General features: G+C 38.6%; 1 protein-coding gene across 1 annotated transcript in view; it reads left to right on the top strand.

Moving 5' to 3' along the window:
* The first annotated feature begins 1,048 nt into the window (after positions 1 to 1,048).
* The window catches only part of LOC124777316 (general transcription and DNA repair factor IIH helicase subunit XPD), a 59,281-nt gene continuing 42,757 nt past the window's right edge, over positions 1,049 to 17,572 (top strand). The window contains exons 1-7 of the mRNA XM_047252671.1: positions 1,049 to 1,207; positions 1,415 to 1,514; positions 1,615 to 1,869; positions 1,944 to 2,177; positions 8,620 to 8,743; positions 14,293 to 14,389; positions 14,625 to 14,758. Of these exons, the coding sequence (XP_047108627.1) occupies positions 1,203 to 1,207; positions 1,415 to 1,514; positions 1,615 to 1,869; positions 1,944 to 2,177; positions 8,620 to 8,743; positions 14,293 to 14,389; positions 14,625 to 14,758 (949 nt within the window). The 5' untranslated portion in view covers positions 1,049 to 1,202. The remainder of the gene's footprint in view (positions 1,208 to 1,414; positions 1,515 to 1,614; positions 1,870 to 1,943; positions 2,178 to 8,619; positions 8,744 to 14,292; positions 14,390 to 14,624; positions 14,759 to 17,572) is intronic.

The following is a 17,572-nucleotide window of genomic DNA, read 5'->3' as shown; positions in this document are numbered from 1 at the left end:
TTTAAATTTAAACTTGCTACACAAAATCTTTTCAATTCCTGTTTCAGCGTCTGTATCATAAGAGGCGCTCACACGTTCAGCAATATTGTCAACCTGTCAATATATTTACTGTCTGAGGGCGTGTATTGATGTACTGACTATACTAGAAATATTGACAAGTAGTATTAACGGACTTCAAAATATTCTCAGTATGTCAACACATACTAAACGTGTGTGCTCATGTATTGATGGTTTGACAATATTCTCCAATCAAATGTTGACAGAGCTGGATGTATCAGCCACAGGGCGTTAGTGTACACTGTTTATGTTCAATTCGTTCACATCATACCTCATATTCAAATTTTTAAGTGGTCTTTCAATGTACAACAGTTTTAATAGACCTATGCAAGGGTAATCACTGTGTGCACCACTTTATGGTGGGCAATGGAGGAGTCTCTGTGGCTCTGCTTTGTGTTTGATGGTATTATAGAACTACACTTCGAGCACTCGAATGACCTACATGTCGCCAGGAATCTCAAAGTTACCCCTAATCTCTCGTTGACCGCAATTGCTTTTCTCATTGACGTATTTTGCTTCTCTGTTCTATCTCCTTTCAACATTAGTAACGTGTTGTACCGGTACTGTCCAGGAGTCATCGGAAAATAATATGGAATCTTTCTGGTGGATGGTTCTTATTATTAGTAAATTAAAACGTGATCAGTAACTCGTTTGTTGTTTCGATCATTCTCGGATCCATTTCCTCTGTTTCGCTGGCTTCTATTACTTGCGAGCTATAGATAACATAATTACAGCACACACTTTCTTTTGGACGGGGTGTTCTACATACTAGCCTTGTAAAACCGCGTTGTCAATTAACGATTTTTGTCTTTTATTATTGGTGGCGTGAAGTCGCTCCAATGTGTTGAAGGTTTGAAAAACATGTGTCGTGAATAAATATCGGACGTGTGCAGGCCCCTTTGTTGCTTCTCGTTTGGGAATGTCTGCTTTGGAGGTACTTTGGCTGTTCCAGTGCAGCCAATACAGCTTACATGCGTCTCAAGTAATAACAGTTTGGCTGTGTGTAGTGTGTACGTTGGTAGGAGCGTCCATGAGTCGAGTGATTGTGTTGATACACAAAGTTATAGCTGTGCACAACATGTGAATGTTTGGAATTTTCTGGTCTTGGCATTCCGAAAAATTATTAGAAAAGACACATTAAAATAATGAGGTATGAATAGTACGGAACATTTTCTTCCTCATCTCTTTTTTTTTGTGTAGGATTCCCTCCCGTCATGTAAACGTCAAAAAAACTTTGTTTCATCGTACTCATCATTGTCATTAATACTCCTTTTAGTTTAGCAGTACATTATGTGGTTTTGCCCTGTCATGAACGTTAAAAAGTGGAATTACTTATTTTGTGGATTTATATTGATAGGTTGGATGTCGATGGTTTACCGGTCTATTTCCCTTATGATTACATTTACCCGGAACAGTATGCATACATGTTGGAGCTTAAGAAGGGCCTGGATGCGAAGGTATGCGGTAGTGCTTACGTAGTTTTTAGGAAAATGAAATACGTGTGATCATGTAAAATGTGTGAACAGTGTTGCTATGATTACTTTTTCCTTTTTCCAGGGCCATTGCCTGCTGGAAATGCCGTCAGGCACTGGTAAAACAATATCACTATTGTCCTTGATTGTGGCTTACATGGCGAACAACCCATTGGATGTAACAAAATTAATATATTGTTCTCGTACTGTTCCTGAAATTGAGAAAGTTATTGAGGAACTTAAAAAGTTAATTGCATACATCGAGAAACAGACTGAAGAAAAACCTAGGATACTTGGGCTGGTCCTGAGTTCACGCAAAAATCTTTGCATTCATCCGCAGGTATTCATTTATCAGATTTATATATACTCTTTCCTTTGTGGAATAAATAACTTAAACTTGACTGTTATTCACAGGTCAGTAAAGAGCGTGATGGCAAAATAGTCGATGGTCGATGTCACAGCTTGACTGCATCGTACATACGGGACCGTCACAGCTATGATGAGTCTGTTCCTGTGTGCAACTTCTATGAAGCCTTCAGTACTTTTGGCAAAGAAGCTCCAATGGCACCTGGTGTATATGGCATAGATGATTTGAAGGATTATGGTCGAGACATGGGTTGGTGCCCATATTTCCTTGCCCGATATGCGGTAAGCTTACGGTTTTACTGTTATAAATCACTTATAATCCACCAAGTGTCTCCAGTTCTTCTGAGTCTGGAAATAGCTGTCCAATGCTATATACCTATGTCAATCATTTTGAAGTAATGAATGAAATGTTGACATTTTGGGTGGTAGCTGGACAGCTAATTGTTGAAGTTGTAATTCTGGTAAACTGTATTCCATGTTACAAAAGTGCTGGCTGTGATTTGTAAAAATTATATTCTTTTTCATTGTCTTCATTGTCAGACCATCTTACATACAAACGTATTCATCCTAAATATCTGCCCACTAGTGCTTTTTAAATGGTCCCACTTCTCCCTCCCCACTTATGAGTATAGTTGGGTCAGTAGATGTGTTACATAATAGTGATATTGGACTCCCTCTGAATTCTTGGTTGTGGTGATAGATCTGTAGCAAAGCCTGTGGTCTAGGTTAAGTTGAAAGGTGATAATTTGATTGATGATTGAGGAAGGCTGAATTTGAAACCCAAACCTGTAGCGTAGCTTAATGTTTATATCTGTGCCATATGTAAATGCACTTTGCCATATTTAATGCAAGTTTCATCATAAAAATTAAAACTGCAAAGGAAATTCAGGATAGGACTGTTAAATAATGGCCACATCTCATACAGTTATTTCGATGCATATTATGTTCCTATGATTTATATAAAGTACGAAAAATGTAAGAGGGGTTCACACCGAAACTTTTACTTGAGATACATTTGTTCTGTTAGGTGTTCTTCGGCCTTGTGTCCTCATGTAAGCTATTCCTTCATGAGTCTGAGTCCACATAATCCTTAAATGTCAGGCAGTATTATGCAGTGTAGTTTCCACCATATTTGTGCAAATGAACATGCTTCTCATGCCAGGGGATTTGGTAACACGGAATACGTAGTGTGCAGTACATAAAATGCTAAATTTTTATAAGAGTCCTCACATGTATAGGAGAAACATGTATTCTATCAGCTTAATATGGAGAGTTTCGATTCTGAATTGTAGATTTCTGTATAAAAATGTAAATTCACAATAAATGGTTTATTCATTGAGCTGTTTGATAAAAGTAAAATTGTTAATTCGTGAAAATGAAATGCAAAGTGCGTTCGTAGTTATTTTTTATTTAGAGTATTGCTATCTGCATATATTTTGTTTCCAAGGACAATTTGTAAGTCAGTAATACAGAAGATATGCAGACAGTAACTGTATATAAAAAAGTAACAATGATCTATTCTGAAGAAATCAGCTGTTACTCCTAGATATTATCTAATTTTGCAACATTGTACAATGTGGTTTATACTAGGGTGCACTTATCCACACCCGCATGCAGCTGAAGGCAACTTCCACCATTTGTGTAGCGTATCAGTGTATCTTCCATGTTGTAATCACCTGATAGAAGAGGCACTGAGCAGTAGACACAACAGATGTAAAAGAAGACTGAAGTACTGGACAATGCGAGAGCTTCATCTACTTTTAAATTTATCTGTCTGCCACTCACCGCCACCTCTATGCGATAAGTGGGCTAGCAGCACCGTATTCCTTATTGTTATTCTGTCTGTGATTTTCCGTTGTTTGATTTTATCTCCCATGTTGAACTGATACAACATCTTCTAAGGATTGTTCCTCATTTGTCAGGAGAGACTGCCTCCATTAGGTACTGTAATCTCTTGTCATTCAAAAGCAAGAGAAGTGCAGCAAAATAATTAGCTCATTTAGTTGTAAAACAAAGCCCTTCATACAGAACTACTCTGTAATCCTGACTACAAGCCATAAGTAGATGCACACTAGCTTAAAGTGAAATACACCTGTACTTCTGCCTGTACCTGAGCCCATAATTTTCTTTGTCAAATGCTAGATATTGGGATACACGGGGTAAAATACAAAACAGTGCTGCTTCAGCACACTTAGAATTGTGAAAAGTGATGATAAAAGTTTTATCATTTTATTTTTAGAAATCACAGATTCAGATTAGCCTACATAAGAGCTGAGGGGAAGGAAAAACTCACCAAACAGTTACACTGTTGATTTGGTCGATACTAGTATAGACTATATGTACATCTACACAGCTAGTGCCCCAGCAGACTAAGTTGTACGAGCACTGCTAGACTCTGAACGTCCAACATCAAAAGTTTATCATATCTGTTAACGTATGCACAATGAACAATGTCTGGCAGAGATGATGTTGTACAGTGAGGAGAGTGACAAACGATACCAAATACTAAGCTTCAGGTCTTATCTATAATGCAGTGGGGCATGTTTATAGCTGAATGCAAGGCAAGTATAAAGACTCAACACCCTACTAAACTCTATACTGTGTAGCATCACATACACTTCTACTTATGGCATGTATCGGTTAGAAAAATGCACCGATGATGACTGATATCAGTCGAAATTGATTTGCAACAAGATAAATAAATCATGTTTCCGTGACTGGTTGCTTCATTCTTTATAATTTTGCAACTGATTTACTTCAATAAAATGTAGATTCTGTCGCATTACAGTGTGGAATAATGTTCGCAAAATTACAGTTTATGAGAAATGTTCTTGGACAAAAGTGCCAAACACAAATTAATCTCTCCCCCCTCCCCTCATCCTCTCTCTCTCTCTCTCTCTCTCTCTCTCTCTCTCTCTCTCTCTCTCTCTCTCTCTCTCCCTCCCTCCATCTGCATTCACATTGTGTTTGAATGCTGAATAGGCACCTGTATGAGAACTGGACATAGTAGCTCAGCTATGAACTTTCCTTACTATTCAGAGTACACAGACACACTTTAACGCGCACACACAGAGTTACAGTCCTGGCGATGTGTACTATAGATGGTTATCTTCACTCATTTCATTCCACCCACATATCTGTAGCATTACATACCTGCATCATTCTGTTATTCTTCTTATATAATATCTTGCTCCTCATTAATAATTCAATTCATAGTATCTTTTATTTGTAGGCTTTCAGTTTTTTTCACCTTTCTGTAGCGTTGAACCATTTATGTATTAGGATATCTTCTTACTATAACAGTTTGTAAAACATGAAAACCATTCAGTCCAGCTGGAGGTATTTATACCCTTTCTAACAGCCCATCTCTTGATTGCAGAGTTAACAACACATTTTCTATCGCTATAGAAGATATAAATCTCCATTATAAGTGCACAATTTTCTTGAGCAGGTCTTGCATCTGTCTTATTGTCAGCCTTGTCAAATGCTTCATTCCTCTCTTTACGCTAGCAATAAATACACAATAAATTTTATTATATAGTAGAGACAATCCACTAACAGATTCTATTTTAGTCATAAAATATTTGCCCTTAGAATCTTCTTTATATGCACTGCTCACTGTAGAATTTTGTGGTAAATTCGTATCTTGATTTATACCTGCCTCTGCGGCAAAGGTTTCAAATGCAGATTAGTGTGATAGAATTCTTCTTGGAAGGAGCAAATTTAAATTCTTTCAGTGGGAAATACCTCATCCCACTAGTTCTTGGCCACATAGATGGTGGCGTGAACTGACTCAATGATGTTTTGGGAGTGAAGCCGGTCATCGTTTTCTACCATCACACAATTTTTCAGCTGGGCACCTGCTAGGCACCTGCAGATCAGCTGTCAGAGACTGACGTCAATTGCCCTCAGCACATAGTTTATTAGTGGGCTGTATGTGTTGTGTGCATGCACCGTGATCATAATTTTATTGCGAGACCGAACAGACTCCCAGCAGGCAGTGCTCTCAGTGAGGGAAATGTGAAATTCAGGTGTCCAGTGGGTTGTTGATTGCCATGGACCTTGATGTTCCCTGTTATCTTCACTGTGAGCAAATCAATGAAATAATCAGGTTCCATCACACTTTCATAGTGTGGTCCCATGGAGAAGACAAAGTAATGAATTTTTCTGCCATCAAACTCCATTCATAAGAAGATCCAGTTTATTATGGTAACATCAAAAGAAGAATTTCTGCCATTCTTGGATTATCTGGTTATGTGGAAGAACAATGGCTCTTTGGGTCATTCATTTTAGTTCAAGCTCACTAATGTGGATTTAAATTTGCACATTCACGCCATGAGTGTGCTGAAGACTGTTGCAGATAAGGCACACATAGTTTCCAATTACAAGTTTGTCTACGGAGCTTGTTGGTCTTAGATCAGTGCTTAAGGAAAATGTGTACTTGACATAGCAAATCAATAAAGTATTATCAGTTAAAGCAAAAAAAATATCAGCACTGGACAAGGAGCACAGTAAGCCGGCAAAATCAGCAACTTTTCTTTTGTTAGTTGGCAACATGTCATTCAAAGTAGGCAGGATACTCCAGAAATTTCAAGTTTAAGTGTTTTTCTGTTCACCTAAGATTGCAGGTCTTCTTGGAACAATAAAATGTGATTTATTATTGAGGAAGGCAGGAGTATGCCATGCCAATGTGGTATGGCTTATATACACATATCCTGGAAGAACATTGCACAGAACAGCAACACTGCACTCACCTTTCACTGCTTAAGAAGTCTGAAGTCTTGTCATTGCAGAACATGTATATCCACCAAGCATGCAATGAAATATGGTGAAACAAGTTTAACTACTGCTAATTTATTTTGGGATGACATTATTAAAGAATCTGTGGAGATGAGCATTGTGGATACCCATATTAACAAGGACAGTAAGCTAATAATGTATGGAAACCCATAGTTTCATGATTTTCTCTCAGAAAAGATAAGAGTATGCCAAGGGCCATGGTGAGTGACAACACATCAGTTATCCTGTTTCACATTTCCACCATTGAGGGTACTGCTTGCTGGCAGTGTGGTCAGTGTCGCAACTATGATCACGATGCATCCATGTAGCGTTTACCATGCTCAAATAAATTGTGCTGTTGGGTAGCCGATGGTATTCTTCGATAGCTCCATTCAACATGTCCGGCAAGTACTGAGATGAAGTATCCTGTGTGGTAGAAAACTGTGATCAGTTGCGTACCTGAAACATCGTTGAGTATTCAGTCGTAGGGAAGATTTCAAGATTCACAGCAAGCCTACTGCTGACATCCCATGGGATAATAAGTTAAATATTGGTGTTGCTCCATGCAGCAGGTACGGATGGGTTGAAACAGGGGGATTCCGTTGGTTGCTCTGTTGTTTTTCCGGATCGTGTCCTCAAGGTTAGACTGCCTCAGACTTTTAATGTCTTTGATGCAGAATTGTCTGCGATCTTGCAGGCACTGGGGCAGATGAGACATTCTCCCTGTCCTAAATTCCTTGTCTGTTCTGTTTCACTAAGTGCCCTTCACTCATAGCAATGTTTGTATCCATCAGATCAAATAGTCCAGATCATCCAGGATGCCCTCCTCCAACTGCAGTGACTGTGTAAGGTGGTGTCTTTCTGCTGGGTTCTGGGACACGTTGGCATTGCTGGGAATGAAAGGGCAGATCTCGCAGCCAAGGAGGCATGTCTCGATCCACAAATATTTCGGTGTGCTATCACCCTGCACGCACTCACCTCGCTGTTGAGCTCAAGAGACATGCGTCGGTGGGAGGATGATTGGCTGGAAATGACTGACAATAAGCTCCGTTTAGTCAAGCCCACAACTCGTGTGTGGGCTTTCTTCCAGCCCCGTCGACAGGACAAGGTTCTCCTCACTTGGCTTTGAATAGGCCGCAGCCCTATGACGCATGGCTTCCTGCTCTGACGAGAGGACCCTCCAGTGTGTGGTGCTTGTGGCGTCCAGGTCACTGTGCGCCACGTTTTATTTTCTGACCAGCGGACCACGGCTGACTTGCCAGCGGACCTGCCGTCTCTTTTAGGACACACTCGAATGAATGTGGTTAAAGTTTTAAAGTTCTGTGCCTTGTCAAATGTTTCTACAAAGATTTTAGGGAGAGGGTCTTAATTTGCTCACTGTGTGACAAGCTTGCCCATATTTTATGTAAGTGGCCAGCCAATGACAATTTCCTGTGGCATTCTTGCTTCTACGTTTTTGCTTTCCTTACGTTTTACTTTCTTATGTAGCATTTTCCTTCTTTTCCTGCTTTCTTTGCATGTGTGATTCGATTTTGCTAAGTCTGTCCACATTCGTTGCTTTTAATGTGTGTCAGGGCGCTGATGACCTCGACGTTGAGTGCCCATAAGCCCCAACACACACACACACACACAGTGCCACAGTGCAGCGGATGGGGCAGAAATTGGCAGAAGCATAACGAAATCAGCTATTATTTTGTTATCTGTATCACATCTTTGCCTTTTTTCTCAAATACTAAATGTAGAAAGGTTCTGTTTTGTAACCTTGAGGCTAAAATGTGTTTACACTCACTATATTGTTCCTGTTTTTGTGCTTGCTTGCTATGAACTCTTTACCTATTTTAATTTAATTACTGTAATGGTTTTGTAGTTTATGATATGTCAGTCAGCTTTGTAAAATTTTGATCTCTGCGCACCTAATCCTTTCTATTTTTATAATTTGTTTCAGATCACACATGCCAACATTGTTGTTTACAGTTACCACTATCTCCTAGATCCTAAAATTGCTGAAGTTGTGTCCAAGGAACTTAGCAAGTCATCTGTTGTAGTGTTCGATGAAGCACACAACATTGGTAAGATAACTTTGAATCCCTTTTCAGGGGCAAAATGGCCTCAGATTTTTGCATAGTTTCCAGTACTTTTGCCAGTGCACACATTTTAGCCACCATAAGAACAAATGACCGTAATGTCTCATAGCACCTACTGAATCATTGACTTTGTATACCATTGTTCGTTTAAGAGAAAATCTGAGTGCTTTCACAGAAGATATTACATTTGGTCTGTTGAGTAGGAAATTTATCTCTCATCTCAAGGAAAAATAAGTGCCAAAATTAGACATTGAGGACTCGGTGGTGGTGGGAAGCTACATAGTTTAAGAATAATTGGGTGCTCCAGGGGCCCTCTTCACTCAGCTCTAATCAGTATGCTGGTCAGTCTCCCAGGGTTAGTAGTGGCATATTGTCAGTAACAACAGCATGCTAAAGCGATTTATGAAGCAGTGACTTTTCTCTGGTTTAGTCTGATAAAGACCACACTTCATCATCAGTCCTCCCCTCTGTTTGCTAGGTATACCATATTTACTCAAATCTAAGCCGCACCTGAAAATAAGACTCGAAATCAAGGAAAAAAAATTTTCCCGAATCTAAGCCGCACCTGAAATTTGAGAATCGAAATTCATGGGATAGAAAAGTCTTAGGCCGCACCTCCAAATCGAAACACAGTTGGTCCATTGTAATATGAGACACAATTTAGGTCGAATGAATGACGATACAGCTACAGTAGTTTGGTTCGAGTCGTAAGCTTAGCAGTTAAGCTTTACCAGGTAGCCATTGCTATGCGTCAGGTGCTCCGTCCTTATTTATACGGGTACCCTTCCTTTTTCATGTGCTACGTCTGGTTTGAATCGATTGCTTATTTTTCTTTGATCTGATAAGTGCCGTTCTCTTTGTTATAGGTGTTTACGTCACTCTACACTGAAAATGCGTTTTTGTACTGTGTCATGCATTGTTTGTCGCATTCTGATAACGTGTGTGTACGACCTATCGCTGCTTGCAGCATTTTAGCGTAACAATTGCAAGAGGCTGCTATTTTTTGTTACTTACACTGCTGCTATCTTTGATAATGATCAACAAGAACCAAATAATAGACTGCGTATGATAGAAGATGTTCTGAACGAGAGTTTAGCTAAAAATTTTCGCCATTTGAAAATCTTTGCAGACGCCTCTTTTGTACATCACATTCTGCACAGAAATTAGAGTAATCTTAGATTTAAAAATCTAGTCAATTGCCGTGCTTCATTTCTGACTGTATCACTATCAGGCATAAGAATAATATGAATATAAACATGACATGATGTGTATATTCTTCCGCGTTTGCTGTTGTCTCACACTAGTTTCGTCGTTTATTAGGCAAACAAGATTTAAATGAGATAGCAGCAAACACGAAAGAATACATGGCAAAATGTTTATATTCGTATTATTCTTGTGGTGAAGAGAATACTGCATGTGATTCACAATTCGTAAAAGTTCCTATTAGCAACCATCTCTTCTCACAGGTAGGAAAAAATTCAGAACGTAGAGTTGGCTATATTGACAAACATCCCAAACAGTCTTGCCAGTCGGATTTTCATAGTACATTGAAATGCTGCTACATTCGAAGATGAACAATACTGAATTTGTATTTACTTCGTTGGATAATGTACGAAAATGCAATGGTCGAAACTCGGGGCGGAGAAAAAAGCTCGTCTTCCACCCTTTTTTTAAATTTATTTACTGAGTGAGAGGTTTTGGCGCCAGTATTTATCTTTGTGCCTGCAAAGCATGCCTGTGTAGCGCTACATATATTCGACGGCAGAAGTTAGTTGTGGCGGTACCAACATTTTTCAGAACTTCCGCTTACTTTGAACTCGATTCTAAGCCGCAGGTGGCTTTTTGGATTACAAAAACCGGAAAAAAAGTGCGGCTTAGATTCGAGTAAATACGGTAATGCACAGTTGGACAAAATTTCATTAAGATGTTACATTTCTCTTACTTTTTTCAGCTCTTGGGTAGGCTGCCACCAATCGTTTTGTTTGTGTTCTTTTTCTATGATATAGCATTGTAATTAGCATTCCAACATTCAGTCTCAAGTGTATGCTTAGAGTATTGGTAGGATACTGCTGGCCTGGAATACTGTCACTGTTGGGATGATTGGTTTTGAAGTGTACTGGATGTCATTTCCTGTCTGTTCTGTTCTTGATTCATAGTGGTTTTGAAGGGTACTGGGTATCATTTCCTATCTGTTCTGTTCTTGATTCATAGTCACTCCCAGAAATGTTGAGATGTTTCATAAAGATTTCAGTACTTTATAGTATTCAAATGTGCTCATTTTCATATTAATTACTTCCTGTATTTTACATAATATATATGTTGACTGGGGTCCGATGGCTCCTTAGTATCCCACATCACAACCTCCATAATAACCTATTTTGTGTATCTTCAATGGTCAGATTTATGTTAGTCATACTCCCTTCCATCCACTGCATCAATTTAAATCATTCTGATCCTCCTGTTTCCCACCCCCATTAAGTGGCCAAACCAAAAAAGTTTTTTGCATTGTTTGTCGTCCCTTCGGTATCTTTCTTGTGTGGTATTTCCCTTACATCTTCATTTTGTTCTATGTTCCAAACAGGAGATCCTTGATGCTCATCTTCGAAAGTCCATTTCTACAACTTCAGTCTTCTTGTGGTTCTTCTCCGTAATTGTCCAGTTATAACCTCCCCCTAGTTTCGCACCGAACTTTATTTTTCATGTACGCTGAAGATGAAGTTATATTTAATTAATTTAGCATAATAAGTAATAGCTCCTTTGCATCAAACTCATTGTTGTGTCCTTCTGTTATTGTGAAATCTAAATAAAACTGCTAAATGATGTAATGTCCTTTCTCAAATACTGCATATTGTTAATTAAAACAACCTTTTGTAAACCAGCATTTATAAACACTCAACAGAAATCCGATACTGTGGGCAGTCTTTGCTTTAGTTTATGATCGCTGCATAGTGTGTATGATTGATACTATGTAAGGGTACTGTACCCTTACGCAATGCTCTGAACCATAAATGATAATTGGCTCGATAATGGCTTTGTATATTAAAATTCATTTTTAATCCAAATTTTGTGGACCATAAGAGCAAGTTCTATTTTGATATTGCTCTCCTTCCTGAGTTCAATCTGTTTCTCTAGTCATCCTCAAGTGCTCCATCTTTATTAACTATACTCTTAAGGTATTTATAACTTTTGCAGTTAATGATGTTTACATTATCTGATATTTCAAGGTCAACTGATTGTGTTCTCATGTTTAAGTATTCTTATCTTCTGTTCAACTTCAGTCCTCATTTGCTATACTCTTATATTAATTTTCTCACCATGTAGAAGATATCTTCTTCAGTTCCAACAACCAGCTGCTCATCTCAGAATAAAAGGATATACAAACAATGATCTCGTTTCTGAATTCCCATTCTACAGCATTTATTTTCCCAGTTCTGCAAGGCGATTTGTAGATATGTTTTCAACAATGTTGGGAGGTAAATAAGAGCATTGTTTCAAAGGTCCCGAGTTCGAGTCTCGGTCGGGCACACAGTTTTAATCTGCCAGGAAGTTTCATATCAGCACACACTCCGCTGCAGAGTGAAAATCTCATTCTGGATTGTTTCAATCCTTTAAAACTGGAACATATTGAATAGGAGAACAAACACCTACAGAGAATTCTGGTCCTCCAGATTGGGCTAGTAACACATCACGTGGAAAACAGTGAAACCCTACAAAAAAAATCTCAGCACTAAGACTTCGTGTTGGCAGACTGTATGTATCTGGTCGCTAGCGCAGATTTAATCTGTAGAATTTGGCAACTGTTGTGCAGTTTCTTCATTTTACAAAAACAATGCTGTTCAACACAAGGTCTTGTGTGCCACAGCGATATTTGTATAACCTTGTTTCCAGTACCAATTATAGTGACAAATTAGCTTTTGGCTCCTTCCCCCCCCCCCCCCCCCCCCCCCCCCCACACACACACACACACACACACCACACACACACACACACACACACACACACACACACACACACACACACACACTCTTTATGTTCCTCCCAAGCTAACCTCCCCTGGATGGTTTTAGACATATTGGTGACTTCTGTTTCCTTTTAAACTGATGTTGGTTATTGCCTAGATTTCTTTATATATAAAATATGATAACTTGGTTTTAGATAAAATAGTAAAAACATGGGAAAGCACATTAAACAACATAATCACAAAGCGTATAAGCATGGGCTAAGGAAAGAACAAATTTGAAGTGAAATGCTTAGCCTTTGCGGATGGTATGGCATTGATAACTGAAAACTGAACAGACACAACAGTTATGCTTGATCTGTTACAAGAGATTGCTGAAAAGACTGGGCTAAAAATATCCTATGAAAAAACTGAGTATATAGAACACAAACATAATACAGAAAGGTTTATGAAAACAAAGTATGGAAAAATGAGGTGTTGATAGATTCAAATACCTTGGGGAGTGTATCCAAGCCAATGGACTGGATAACGCAAGAAATAAAGAAAGAATAAAAAAGTTAGAATTTGCATATAAATTAACACAAAACTACTACAATAAGAAATCAATATCCATACAAGCAAAGGTAAGACATTATATTTCAGTTGTTATGACACAAGCAACGTGCCTAACATTGAATAAGAAAGGCGAATTAAGAGAACTAGGAAAAAGAGAGGGAAAAATACTAAGAAAAATTCTAGGTCCTGAGAAAAACAAGGAAAACAGGTGGATTAAAAGGAGAGATGAAGACTTGTACAAAAATACAGAAAAGATCACAGATACAATGAGGAAGAGACGGCTAAAATTTTAGGGACATTTAAAAAGAATGGAAGAAACACGGATTAAAAAGAAAATTTTTAATTACGTTAATAAGCTGAAAAAAACTGTAGGATGGATAAAAGCAGTAAAGAAAGATGCCAACAAAATAGGTGTTACAGAAGAAATAATACGTGACAGGAATCACTTCAGGCTACTGATAGAAAACGCAAACTATGAAGAAGATCAGCCAAAACCTTGACCCAAGAGAGTGTGGACAGATGAGCAGAGACGAGCAGTTGGCGAGAAAATGAAGTAGTACTGGGAAGAACGGAAGAAAAAGAAACACCATAAGTCTTAAGTTGTATGCAGTCCATAGCAGGCCAAATTCGTAAACAATAATAAAAGAAAGTGATGAATGTTTTGTGGCTGCTAACTATTCCATGAATAATTACAGTACACACTTTATCTAAAATCCTGGTTCATGTCCCGTTTAGAAATGGAAAAAATTATTTTGATACTAAATTCATTGCTGCTTATGTATGTCTATAAAGAACTGAAGAGTATTGCACTGTTTCTATTCTTCCAATATTTATTTTGTGTACTTTTAAAAGTAATAAAGTAGTGTTCGAAAATTCAATGTGTCCATACACTGTACATTTGGCAATGATGTGTGTTCATTAATAACATTAAATTAAATATTTCAAAAATAAAATACAGTGTAAATAAACTGCACAATAAAATGAGGGGGCAGTGATAGTTGTCATGTTGTTCCATTTTCAGATAATGTTTGTATTGACTCAATGAGTGTGAAGATAACAAGGAGAATTGTAGACAGGAGTACTGCCAACATCCAGCTGCTGGAACGTACTATTGCTGAGTAAGATCAACATTCTTATTACTTGATGCAGAACTTTTCAAGCAGAAATAAATTTAAACCAGTTCTGTGGCTGATTATGAGACTCGAGCCAGGCGCAGATGTAGGCATGGTAACATCTGGATTTTAATAATTAAAGTTGTATTTAGCAAATACTGTAACAAAATCAGCTGTGAAAGAAAGTATTCCTATTTCTTATAAATGAGGAGTCATATTGATGTACGTTACTGTTTTCCAGAATGAAGGAAGATGATGCTCAAAAACTGAAGGAAGAGTACCAGAGATTGGTTGAAGGATTGCGGGATGCTAATCTTGCCCGTGAGACGGATATTGTCCTTGCTAATCCTGTTTTACCAGATGAAGTTCTTCATGGTGAGATATTGAGAATATGAAAATTAGAATGTCATGAGTTGAAATGTACTCTTAGTTTTGTGAAGTTGTCTGGTAGAAACAACTCTAAATATTGCAACTGTGTTATCTTTGTTTGTCTGCAGACATTCTATGTAGGACAGAACAGCATTGCACAAATTGACTTTAGCGCAGCAGCAGCGTAGGCAGGTGGTATGAACATCAGTCAGTAGAGAATGGCATAAATAGAATTATATTGGTTACATAGTACAAAAAGTTTAGGTCTTTTATGAGATTTTGATGATTCTCTTGGAGCTATCGAAATTGCATAATAACCAGAACCTGTTGTCATATTCCAAAAGTGAGAAAAATTAGTACTATGGAATGATCGAAAAAGTCAGTGTCATAAGACATGTTTGTTGCTGGCAGGCATATTGTTTACTCAATAGCTGTATGGTTTCATTGCTAAACAGTGTTTGCAAGTCATTTATTTGAATATAGTGTAGTTGTTTTTTGTCATATTACTGAGAAGAATAATACTGGTTTATTTGGAAATGCGATTCCATTTGAGACTGGAAAATATAGAGATTCTCTTCTGGTTCAACTGGGTTAACTTGAAAAAATTGAAACTGTGTTGCAGAATTCACTTAACTTTTTGAGAGGATCAGTGCTGTCATTGATTCTGTGTAAAAATGCGCAGAAAGCAATGATCAAGTTTTTCCTATATGATCATATATTTTGTGTGTGCTAAAACTGCAGAAATTGCATAAGAAGAAACGGTCATACTGCAGTTGATGTTTCCAGGCATTTCTTGACAACATTCAAGTTACTTAATTTTGTTCCATCGTTGCAGCTTGATAAACAGTCAGAACAGAAAATTTTGCTCATCCAGAAGCACATGTTCATTGTAGTACATAAACAGTCCTGACACTATAAAAATGGGAGTTTTGAATAGCCCAGCTTTGAATTTTGGTTGATGCCATTTCTCACACATCCAGTGAAATTAAACATCAGCAAAATCATTCGTTTGGCGGGAAATTTCTGCTGAGCAATATTTTTTTCTGTGAAAGTATTGCTTATCAAACCGTGTGACCTAGTAGTAAATAATTTTGAATTGAAGACTTTGTATTGTTAGATGGACATACACTGATGAGCCAAAACGTTATGACCATGTGCGTAATAGTGTGTTAGTTCACCTTTGGTACACACTATGTGGCATGAATTCAACAAGTCCTTCATATGTTTCCAGATCTGTGTGGTGCCAGACATTTACACACAGGTCATTCTATTCCTGTAAATTACAAGTCTGTGGTTTGTGGACAAGGGAGTACTCTCCCACCTATGTTCTCTTGGGTTCAGACCCTGTGACAAAGACAGTTATCATGCTAGAACGTACAGTCATTGTTGGGGAAGACATCAGGCATGAATGGATGCAGGTGGTCCACAATAATGCTCACTCCACAGCTGTCATTATGCTTTTGATTACTACGTTACAACAACAGGTCCCATAGAAGAACAGGCGAATGTGCCTCCTAGCGTAATACTGCATCCATAAGTCTGCATCCATGGAGTGGTGCATGTTTTGAATAACAGTTTGACCAGATAATGGTGTATCTGTATACTACATATGTAACAAAAATAGTCATTCATCTTATTGAGCAATGCATTTCCAGTCTCGACAGTCCCATACTCACTACAAGTGGATCTGTTGATGGGAATATAGAGATGTTTTTACCCGCAGAACCTCATGTTCAATAATGGACACTGAACTGTGTGCTTCGAAACACTTGTGCCTGTCCTAGCATTGCACTCTGTTAGCTGATGAGCTACTGATCTCTGTCTGTTCTGCTTTACACAGTGGAAAGCCTCTGATGTCCACATTCTGTCATGAGGTGTGAATGTCTACATCTACATCTACATTGATACTCCGCAAGCCACCCAACGGTGTGTGGCGGAGGGCACTTTACGTGCCACTGTCATTACCTCCCTTTCCTGTTCCAGTCGCGTATGGTTCGCGGGAAGAACGACTGTCTGAAAGCCTCCGTGCGTGCTCTAATCTCTCTAATTTTACATTCGTGATCTCCTCGGGAGGTATAAGTAGGGGGAAGCAATATATTCGATACCTCATCCAGAAACGCACCCTTTCGAAACCTGGCGAGCAAGCTACACCGCGATGCAGAGCGCCTCTCTTGCAGAGTCTGCCACTTGAGTTTATTAAACATCTCCGTAACGCTATCACGGTTACCAAATAACCCTGTGACGAAACGCGCCGCTCTTCTTTGGATCTTCTCTATCTCCTCCGTCAGACCGATCTGGTACGGATCCCACACTGATGAGCAATACTCAAGTATAGGTCGAACGAGTGTTTTGTAAGCCACCTCCTTTGTTGATGGGTTACATTTTCTAAGCACTCTCCCAATGAATCTCAACCTGGTACCCCGCCTTACCAACAATTAATTTTATATGATCATTCCACTTCAAATCGTTCCGCACGCATACTCCCAGATATTTTACAGAAGTAACTGCTACCAGTGTTTGTTCCGCTATCATATAATCATACAATAAAGGATCCTTCTTTCTATGTATTCGCAATACATTACATTTGTCTATGTTAAGGGTCAGTTGCCACTCCCTGCACCAAGTGCCTATCCGCTGCAGATCTTCCTGCATTTCGCTACAATTTTCTAATGCTGCAACTTCTCTGTATACTACAGCATCATCCGCGAAAAGCCGCATGGAACTTCCGACACTATCTACTAAGTCATTTATATATATTGTGAAAAGCAATGGTCCCATAACACTCCCCTGTGGCACGCCAGAGGTTACTTTAACGTCTGT

This window comes from Schistocerca piceifrons, chromosome 2 (assembly GCF_021461385.2).
Source record: "Schistocerca piceifrons isolate TAMUIC-IGC-003096 chromosome 2, iqSchPice1.1, whole genome shotgun sequence".
In the NCBI taxonomy this organism is placed as follows: Eukaryota; Metazoa; Arthropoda; class Insecta; order Orthoptera; family Acrididae; genus Schistocerca; species Schistocerca piceifrons.
The sequence above is the reverse complement of the archived record's forward strand: the minus strand, read 5'-3'. Positions and strand labels throughout refer to the sequence as shown.